The sequence below is a fragment of the Poecilia reticulata genome, linkage group LG12 (genome assembly GCF_000633615.1).
Source record: "Poecilia reticulata strain Guanapo linkage group LG12, Guppy_female_1.0+MT, whole genome shotgun sequence".
NCBI classification, from domain to species: domain Eukaryota; kingdom Metazoa; phylum Chordata; class Actinopteri; order Cyprinodontiformes; family Poeciliidae; genus Poecilia; species Poecilia reticulata.
The window spans coordinates 4,933,997-4,944,279 of NC_024342.1; the positions used below are offsets into that span (position 1 = coordinate 4,933,997).

General features: G+C 41.4%; 1 protein-coding gene across 1 annotated transcript; it reads left to right on the plus strand.

Moving 5' to 3' along the window:
• The first annotated feature begins 24 nt into the window (after positions 1-24).
• Positions 25-7,207, plus strand: lg12h2orf42 (linkage group 12 C2orf42 homolog). Its single transcript, XM_017307696.1, has 10 exons — positions 25-154; positions 703-767; positions 1,305-2,346; positions 3,414-3,515; positions 3,672-3,752; positions 3,930-4,034; positions 5,231-5,338; positions 5,418-5,518; positions 6,536-6,698; positions 6,833-7,207. Exons 3-10 carry the CDS (start codon positions 1,341-1,343, stop codon positions 7,057-7,059), a joined length of 1,893 nt encoding a protein of 630 aa, XP_017163185.1. The 5' UTR covers positions 25-154; positions 703-767; positions 1,305-1,340; the 3' UTR covers positions 7,060-7,207.
• Positions 7,208-10,283: the final 3,076 nt, after the last annotated feature.

Genomic DNA, 10,283 nt, shown 5'->3' on the forward strand with positions numbered 1-10,283 from the left:
CCCTGTCTGTTCGACACGTGATATTCACCAGCCAATGGGGAGGTCCGTTACAGGCGCAATGCGGGTATCTGGATGTAAGGAGGAATGGCGACGGTCGAGACGATTTAGGAGGCCAGAGTGAAGCAGAATTTGACCAAACAGAGGCGGATGAGAGGTAGTTCGAGCATTTGTTTTTAAAATATTCATAGAGAAATAGGCTAGATAGACTGTATGGTTACAAAAGGTTCTGTGTAGCAATTATACACATGCTTGTTATATTTGAAGCACTAAGAAACATTTGAACTGATGTAAGATCAATGAGGCAGTGTTCTTTTATTACAAGTTTAGTATTAAAGATGGTATGCAGTGGTGTATGGGTTTTTACCCCCCACTAACTCAGTGCCCCAGAAAAAACGCAACTGGACAATGAATTATGTGTCACTATTTAATGATTTGTTGATGGTACTAAGTTTTTAAAAAGCACAGTTCAGATGAAAACTTTTCTCTGTGATGCTTGATGACATCACAAGAGGTTCTGGAATTAACTTGAATTGGTGAATACTATGGCAGAGGAGAAATTTTTGTTTCATTTTTATATAGATTCTAAAGCTCTTGAGATGCAAGAGGTTAAACTTTTTATTCTCCACCTTGATGACACCAAACTACGATAAAAGGTAAGTTTGACAAAGAAGACCATAATCGTTCTTGGTTGCTTTTCTTCAGATCGAGCTTTCAAAATGGATGACATTGGATGGACATTTTGTTGTTGAGCTGACAAACTAGCTAAGGTGGGTTTGATTTTAAAGAAATGTTTGGTTTAGAGGAGGTCCTTATCTGATATTGATATCGGAAATTGGTCCAATTCCAACCAAAAAAATCAGTATTGGATTATAACAAGCTGCATCTAAAATCTCTGATCTGAGGATGCTGATAGATGCACTCTGCTCCAGCATTTCTATTCAGCAGTGCTCATCTTCCACACCCAGACCCATTGGTTAACAATAAATTGGGCAGTTGTCATAGCAATTGTTGAGTATTGTTCCCTGCATATTATCACTAGATCAAGCCTTTTGTAACATTCTATACTACAAAATAAGTAATAAATGTGCTCATGATATGTCCTGATATCGTATTGGCTCAATATCAGTATTGACCATGACTCAAAGCTGCAATATTAGTATGTATCGGAAGTGGAAAAGTTGTGTCTGGTCACTTGTAGTTTGGTTTGTAGCTTTAAAGTGGAACCGGCATATATAACATTAAAGTCCTATTTAATTAATTTCTCAACCTGAAAGTTTTTTTCTCTCTCTCTCTCTTTTTCAAAGCTTGTTTAGCTGAAATCTTTATTCTAAACCCCTGAAATGGACAGTGAAGTCATCGTGTCCTCCTCATCGGCCTCCCCTCAAACTCCCGCCACCCAGTCCAGCTTAGCTGCAAAGCAGCGAGAAAGCAGGAGGTCCACGGCCACAACTCCCGCCTTTCTCTCCAACCTGGGTAGGGCAACCCTGCGGGGCATCCGCAAGTGCCCTCAATGCGGGGTCTACAACGGCACCCGAGGGCTCAGCTGCAAGAACAAAGCCTGCGGCGTGACCCTCAGAGATGCCTCGGCGGGCTGTAAAAGCGGCAAGAAAGCCGCGGTGGAGGTGGTGAGAGTGATAACCGACAGCGAGGAGGAGAGTTTTGGGAAGGAGCAGGAAGCAGGAGGCGGAGGTGCGCAGGTGTTTTCGGTGTGCCACAGATGTAGAGGAACCACGCAGTGGGGCTTCGTGGAGCTGGTTCCCACAGACACGGCCATAGCTACCGGGGATGGAGCCACCTTGCTCACGCGCATCAACCTGGGCCGCTGCTTCCTGCCCTCGTGCAGGCAGGGCGAGAGGTCAAGCAAGCGCGAGCCAGACTCGGCGTCGACGGAGCCGTCCTCCGACAGCCTTTGCGTCCACATCAAGCAGGCCATAGACTGCCGGAGCCGCGCTACGCCGCTCACCTTCAAGAGCTCCGTCCTGGAGGCCTTACAGGCTTCCATCCAGGCCAGGGAGGAGCTGTGGCGGCTGGCCACCGAGTCCCCCGGGCCTCTGGTGCAGCGGGTTTCTAAAGACACCCTGGTGGTGAAGTGCCACACGGACTCGCAGCATCCTCTGGGCCTGCTACACCTGACCGTGGCTCAGATGGAAACGCAGAACAACAACAGGAGCGTGTTTCACTGTAGCTGCCAGCTCAGCGCAGGAAGGATGAAACATGGCGCGGATGGAGCATGCTCTCTCCCGGGCGCTTCCGAGCCCTGCCTTCACTTCTACGCCTGCGTGTGCGCCTTCTCAAGCAACGAGAAGCTGGCGGCAGAGTTTGCGGCTTTCGTCAACTATTCTTCAGGTGAGGTTACCTAAAATTCGACAGAATAAATAGGATCCTTCACTAATTTATGTAAAATGTTACATCTTTGAATTGCCACATCTCAAACTTGCAGAGCCCACATTTAGATGCTCCGAACAAATAAACAGGGCCTGCTGGATTTGTGGCATGGGAACCTTCTTAGAGTTTTCTACAGACCTGTGTGGGGTTCAAAACTGGTCCTTTCTCAGTCATAATCATATCATAAATTACTCAAAAACCTCATTTTATACTTTTACTAACAGAATAAAATGATCAAAGATGTACAAATGTAAAAATCCATATTTGGTGTAGATCTGATGAGCATCATATCAATAATCTAAGTGTTTTAAGTCAGAGCTGATTAATTGCGATTAATACCGTCACTATGACAACTTTTGCTGATGATAAATTCCCCCAGAAATGATTGCGATAAACAATAACATTGTCGATTTGAGACGATTTTCAAGTAAAACGTGGATGATGGCATAATAATGCAAATTTGCCCTCTCAAAAACTAAAAAGGTTTACTTTTGTACAAAACATCCCACATTGGCACCGGAAGACATTTTAAATATCCAGAATAAAACATGGCAACCAAAAGCAATAAACAAAAAGGAAATAAAAATAACACACAACTTAAAACATATGTTTTGTCCCAGAAAGTATTGCGATACACGATAATATTGTGTTTTTGAGACCATTTTCAAGTAATGTATTGATAATGGCATAATAATGGAAGTTTGCTCTCTCAAAGATGGATAAACTTTGATTTTGTAAGGAATATTTAACACTGGAACTGGAAGATTTTAAATAACAAAAAAGAAAAAAAAACTATCAAAATGGAAACTACCAAAACCATAAATTAAATGGGATATGACATCTTTAAGCAAAATTTCCCTTCAAAACATTTTATTCACCAGAATGGAAAATATTGACCTCAGTTCAACTTATTATTCGATTAATTAATTATTGCGAAAGGCATAGTTGCTGTTGTAATTTAAAGATTTCTAAAGAGCCAGAGATAAAATGACAGCTGATTTTCAACGTGTTTTGTGTTTTCTCCTCAGTCGTGCAGCAGAACGCTGCCGGTGAAAAACCCCTGCAGCAGGCCGAACCCAACAACTCCCACCACAAAGTGAAGAAGCAGCGTTTGGATGAGCCCACCTCTGGTAGCCGTTCAGAACACTTCCTGATCTCGCACAAAACCCTTCGCTCTCCCTTATTAACATCAGTCTGAACCTTCCCACTGTGCTGCCTTCTTTTTCTGTATTCCTTCTCTTCCCAACCTGTTTTCCTTACCTCCGTCACTGCGACGCTCCGCCCAGCGGCGGGGAAAGAAGGCGCCCCGGCCTCCGCTCTGAGGAAAGCCGGTCAGAGGAAAACCGCTGGAGGGCTGAAGGCTGCAGGTGCTGCCTGTCTCACCTCTGAGCCTTTTTTTTTTTTTTTGCTGCCTGTCTTCGTCTTACTCTTTGCTGTTCATCTCTTTAATTCTCTCCGCTAATCCGGAGAGACTGTGTTCCATATGTGACGTTCAGCCGGAAGCTGACGAAACGTTTTCAGTGAACTGTGTGGGTTCTCCTCAGGCAGCGCTCAGGTGGTGGACGAGCTCTCGGTGACGATGGGCTTCCAGCAGTGGCTCGCAAGCGTGACCGAGAGGATCCATCAGACGATGCATTACCAGTTTGACGGTAACCTTAGCATTAAAGTTCTTTCATATTTAGCAAGGCATTGGACGTTGGAGCTAGTTGTCGTATCGTATCGCTTCTCATTTATCGTGATAAGAATTTTGAGTTATCATTGTCAAGATAGATACCTATTTAAGATGGTAAATAGTTTTACTATTTTCTCCACTGTGTTTCGTTGGGATTATCAATAAATATCAGTAAAATTGAAAATATTATTAAATCCAGTTACTGTAGTGATACAAATCAAACTTCTTTCTGTGACTGTTGTCCTGAAGAAGCACACTACAAATTTTTCAAGAGCAGAATTTATATTTGTTGGGCTATGTCATAAAGTCAAAACCATACAGTTATCTAAAAATAAGTAATAAAAAATTTGTATTGTCACTTTTATTGTTGTCACATTAGCACCAGAAAATATTGTGATAAAACTTTAAGCCCACACCACTAGGTGGAGGGCTGTGTATTCGTATCCCTTGAGTTTAGTTAAGTTTGAAATCGATTTATCAGAGTTTGTGTGATTGACCAACAGAAAGAAGTGCATCATTGTGAAGTATAATAAAAATATTTCATGCTTTTTACTTTGATAGTCTGAACATTGTGGTCTATGTTATGTTGAGATACATGTATAACCTTCACAGTGCTGCTTGGTCCCTAATGTTCTCTAACAAGTAACACTTCAGCTGGATTTACTAGTCAGCTGACTTCTGAAGCCAATTGCCTGCACCAAATTTGATTTCAGACCCTCAGATCAGCTGCATTTCTTCAGCTCTGTTCAAAACGTGCAATTTTCCTTCTTTGTCACAATGTTGTCTCAGTACTGATCAGTCATATAAAATCTCACTAATCATTGAGGCTTTGAAAATTAACAAAAAATAAACATGATCAACAATAATGAATGGCACTAATGTCAAAATTGCATGAAAACAACTGTTGACTTGATTCTCCTTTACATTTATGTTGCTGGTTTAGTCCAACGTAATTCACTCTTTTGTCCATTAGAGGGCAGTGCAAGCAAGCAGTTAATGGGCAATTTAAGCTATTTTTCTTACAACAGAGAAATATTTTATTCTGAAAGTTGGATTTTTACTGCCTAGAATTTATTTATATATATGATCTATTTGGAGTAAACAAAGGGAAAACTTATACTTTTTCAAAACTTTAGCTATCACTTAAACCTTAATTTTGTTTCTTGTTGTCAGGGAAACCCCAGCCGTTGGTCTACCACATCCCCCAGGAGTTCTTCAACGCTCTCCAGCAGCGTCTGTCGCTGGGATCTAAGAAGAGAAGACTGCCCAACCTCACAACAGGTCAGTGTTTGAAGAAAAATGTCCACAATACTTTTCAAAAGCTCAACTTCTGTGAACACATTTCTTCTGTTCCTGTCAGCGTTTGTGAAGAACGACGGACTTCCTCTGGGCTCCTTCTCCAAGTACACCTGGCACTTCACCAATCTGCTGCACGTCAAACACATTTTTGACACTGCGGAGGTAAAATCCTGAGGCTCAGGAAGGAGATAAACTCTTTCTGGAACAGATAATGCGTATATTATGTTATTGCAAATATTTTGCTTGGAGCGTGATCATAGGTTGAGTTTTTATGGCTTGAATAACAAAATCAGATCTCAAAATCCATCCTTACGGCAAAGTGTTGGAGCTGATTTTGACCAGCCTAGAGTCACATTGCAATGTGACATAAAAAGTGCAGGATCCCTCCCCCAGCTCCCTGGTTTTAGGTGTCATGCTGTCAATATAATGCGCTAAATCCTAAATGTACTTGTGATATATGAAAGAAAAAGGAACGCGGTGCTTTGCTACTAATTATCAACTCTATGACAACTATATTCAAGGTCAGTAAAAAAGTTTTCATAAAAAAAAATAGGGAAGGAGAAGAAAGTAAATCAGTTATGCTAGCTTGACTATGACAACCTTAACGTAGATGTGCTGCAGAATTCGATTAGTTCAGTTAGAAAAAAACGGCGACCCACACAGCAGCTCTCTGACAAATCATCAGCATAGCAGGTTTTTTAATTAGCTAATCAGGTCATCACAATATTTTTGCTATTAATAATAATCACAAAACAGAAATCAAACCTGAGAACATAATATTGTAACGACTGAATGTTCTGTTCTTTATGTGGGTAATGTTTGACTCTTTTTGGAGTTGAGTCCTGATTCCCTTGAATGTAAGCTTTGTCAATCAGTTGCTCTGGCAACGGGTGTAGCGTAGCCGACACAGGGAGCGAGAAAACGGAGCTGGAGTGGTTTTGAGTTTTTCTTCAGTGGTTTTCCTGCGTTATTTTTCCCTTTTCTTGTGGCGCACAGGGATAAATTAATAATCCTTGCATCTCCATGTTTCATTTTGCTAACAGAATTGTTCTACTGGATGTCATGTAAAGGGATGGTATTTTTGCCGACCAGCGTTGTGTGCATGGATGAAATTTCTGATTGTGAACAATAACGTGCAACGTGTCTGTTGGTTTTGTGATCAAATACTTGGTCCACCAGCTGCCACTGGAGGTCACTCAGAGTTTTGTAAAGAATCTGGATGGCTCCTACTCTCGCTTTCATCTCCCTGAGCTGCCGCCTGAGCCAGAGTCATTAGACGTTTACAGAACGGAGCGTCCGCCGACCATACGACCGATGGAGCACCGCACTTTCCTCAAAGTCGGTACGTCAGTTTCCCTTTTTTAAAATGATCTTACATTTTATTTTAAAACCCCTGACAGAAAAAAAAGTTGTGGCTCTGCTAGGTTTTTTTTTTTTTATTGTTTTTTCTACTTCGCTTGTTTTGTTCCCCGGCAGGACCGAGTTCTGGGGACCAGAAGGAGTCCAGCCCCTTCGTGATTGAGTGGATCCCCAACGTTCTGCCTCGCTGTCGGATGGGAGAGCTCAGGATCAGCTTTGAATTCGGCCACCAGCAGAGCGGCCAATCGGAATGCCAGGAGAAAGCGGGCGGAGCGGAGAAAAAAGCTCGCAGAAAGTCGGACGGCTCTCAGGCCAAAGTCCCAAAGAGTGTCGATGTTCTTTAGGTGGTTGTATAACAGCTGCCATGTTCCTTCCACTGTTACTATAGCAATCGCACATTGAGAACAAGAATGTGTGACCTCCGCATAAATCTGTTTCCTAGTATTAATATATGCAAAGTATGGAGAATAAACTGCCAAGCAGGTTATGGTTCCTGGTTTCACTGCTTTATCCAGAGTTCAGAATTCCTTCTTTCACAAACGCAGCATACTTTTACTAGCAACAAGAAGTAAAGGTGTTTCATGGTTAGCATAGAAACAGCACAATTACATAGGCTAGTAAGGATTTAAAATTTTGAAAGTTTGCTTAATTTTGTACTTTATAACACAATAATGCATTTATTAATCTAAAAAACATTTTAATGCAGTTTGATTTGATATTAAATGTTTATCTGCAAAGTTTTATTTTTATTATATGTATCTGCAAAAACATGTTTGATTTAACAAAAAATCAGCAAAAATGACAAAGTGCTGAATAAATATTCATTAACATAAAATATATCAAGTAAAACATAAATTGGGTTAATAAAGAAGTGTAAAAAAATCAGATTAGCTTCATATTTATACACAGTGAAATAAAATGTCCTTTATTAGACAAAATCCAGATTTTATATCTGCACAAATTATGTATAAAAAACAAACCCTTCAGAAATGACGTTCAAATAGACAAAAAAAAGTCACAAAATATTTTCAAATGAATACATATATGTGTGTATAATTACAAACAACTTTTTGCAATATGTAAAATATGTTTAAGCATAAAAAAATTAGTTCTAAATTAAACTGGTAAAACAAGGACCAGAGGAAGACCATTTCTTGGCGATAAGTCTTAAAACACTTAGTTTTTGCCTTTTGAAATGTAACACGTGTTTTATTCTGAAAATACAAAATATATTTCTGCTATAGGTATATACTTTGTCATATTTATTTGCATAAATTACAATTATGTAATGATCTCTTTTCATTGGCCTTTAGGATAATAATCCCTGTTTTGGACTAAGACGTTTTGAACAGTGATTTGGGTGAAGTGACAGTTTTTTACCAGCAGATGGCAGCAGACGGCTGCGCCTCCAACAACTGATGGCTAACAGCTGAACCATAGCAGAGGCAGAGAGAGTAGACCAAATAAACGATCATGTTTCATCAACATTTGGAAATGAGTAACTACAGAATAAAATTACTCTTATAAGTTTGCTTCAATATATTGTAAATTGGCTGAAACTGGATTCCCTCGCCTCCCCTACCTCCCTTCTGGACATCGTAAAGCAGCCAGACGGTGTGATGCATCACTGAAAACATCACACGTTTCCAAAATGTGCCCAAATGTTCATGAATTAATTAAGATTACAAGTTATTACCATGAGCCACAAAACAGCACATTAGATGCACAGCTCAGAATAGCAGCTCACTCACTACCGAGTCTTTACACGAGGGATGTGGGCGTTGAATAAAAAAAATTAAAAAAACACATACACACACACAGACACAGGGCCAGCTCAAGGCCCCCAGGACATCAGAGTTAGTGCAGCCTCTGCCTGCGCAGGGGAGCCCGGATCCCAGACAGATCGCTTAGCTGTTTGTGTAGCCTGTCAGTCACAGCGATGGAAGACGCATCAATCCTCTCCTGGAAGGAAAAGCGTGCACATTCTGGCACTGACAAGCCCTTCACCGACTGAAAGATGTGCTGGCAAATGCCTGAGAGAGAGAGGAGGAGGCAGAGTTGGGCAGAATGAGTTACAAAAACTAAAATGTAGTCTTAAAAAAATGCAAATAGTTATCCATTTTAGCAGTCTAAACATTAGCGGTGGAACCTTTTTTCTCTCCCCCAGCCTGGAATGGCGACAGGATGCTTGATACAAATCTATTCTCACGTCTAGGTACAGCATCCTCATTGCTCTCATCAGGTGACTCAGAGGTCAGAACCCACTGCACGCCATCACTGAAAACAAAACAAAAAAAAAAGCTTTGCATATCCGGAAAAACAAACCGGTAGGGGAAACGCCGATCATCAGTTGTATACACTCCAGCATTCTCCAAACCTGTCGGGAGTCTCGTGTTTGAAATATTTTACACCTGCAACAACAACACGTCATGTACAAGACAAGAGGGAAGCAGACCTGCCAACACGTGGAATACCTGCCAACAGCCTGGACTCCTCAACACATTCCTGATGGCTGACAACACGTTGTGACGTGAAAACATTTCCACCGTCTGGGAAACAAACTCCACTCAAGCCTGCGCGCGCTGGAGGTCATTAACCAGACAGAGACGTCTCCGTCAGTCCGTCCACGAGCGGCCGCTCAAGGACATCCGAGCTGCATCTGTCAGTCCTTGAGTCAACCATCCAGATCCAAAGCTGATGGTGCCGGATCTTGATATCTTCGTGGAACTGGCATTCACTCTTCCTGGGAGGGTCAAACCAGAATTCAGTGACAGATGAACTTGTGGAAGGCCAAACAGAGGTCTTTGGTTTATGAATCCAGTCAGTGACGGGTTTTGATCTGGGCAGTTGCCCAGGGCAGCGTGAGAAAGGGAGGGGACACTCAAAAATTAGAAAATAGTATATCTTATATGTCAGTTCAGTTGTGCCCTGAACAAGTTCCCTACCACTCATATACATGTGCAGCGGAGTAAGTTTTCCTTGTACTTTTCCTTCTGCTGAGTATTGTAAAACTAGGTTACCCGTCTTCTACTGGAAATAAAAGATAATTGCTTGGATTGTAATTGGTTGGGGTGCGGCTGAAGGAGGGACTTGACATGGGCACAAGCTCTGCTAGGACCGCCACAGACTCCAGTTTACTTGGCCATCAGCTGAGGTTTCTGTAAAATTGGACTTCTGTGTATGGGGGCTTATGTGGACTTATCAGGATAATTTCTGGTACTATTGTGATAACAATAACCGTGGCAATAAGAACGATGTAATATTACTTTTCTACATAACCGTATGACTGACTGAACGAAACAGCAACCTTATCCCCACCTTTTTCCCACTCTTGGAAAAACATTCCCATTTTGTAATACGCGTCTTTATGACACCAGTCAAAAAAAAGTGTGATTTGTATCACTAAGCCGCACACAGTTACTGTACTTTATCATATTTTCCAATTTATTGATATTTATCGATACTCTTGTTGAACAAGCTGTGGAGAAAATAGCAAAAAATAAAAATCCCGACATTACAGACAGTTTTGGGAGATTTTAAACATCATTGATTGGAATTTAACGTGACA

What these genes read in the sequence shown, in the direction of transcription:
- lg12h2orf42 (XM_017307696.1), top strand. Translation starts at nt 1,341, where the DNA reads ATGGACAGTGAAGTCATCGTGTCCTCCTCATCGGCCTCCCCTCAAACT. An exon ending in TTTCGTCAACTATTCTTCAG is followed by an intron (nt 2,347 to 3,413) that starts GTGAGGTTACCT and finishes TTTTCTCCTCAG; the next exon opens with TCGTGCAGCAGAACGCTGCC. An exon ending in ACTGCCCAACCTCACAACAG is followed by an intron (nt 5,339 to 5,417) that starts GTCAGTGTTTGA and finishes TGTTCCTGTCAG; the next exon opens with CGTTTGTGAAGAACGACGGA.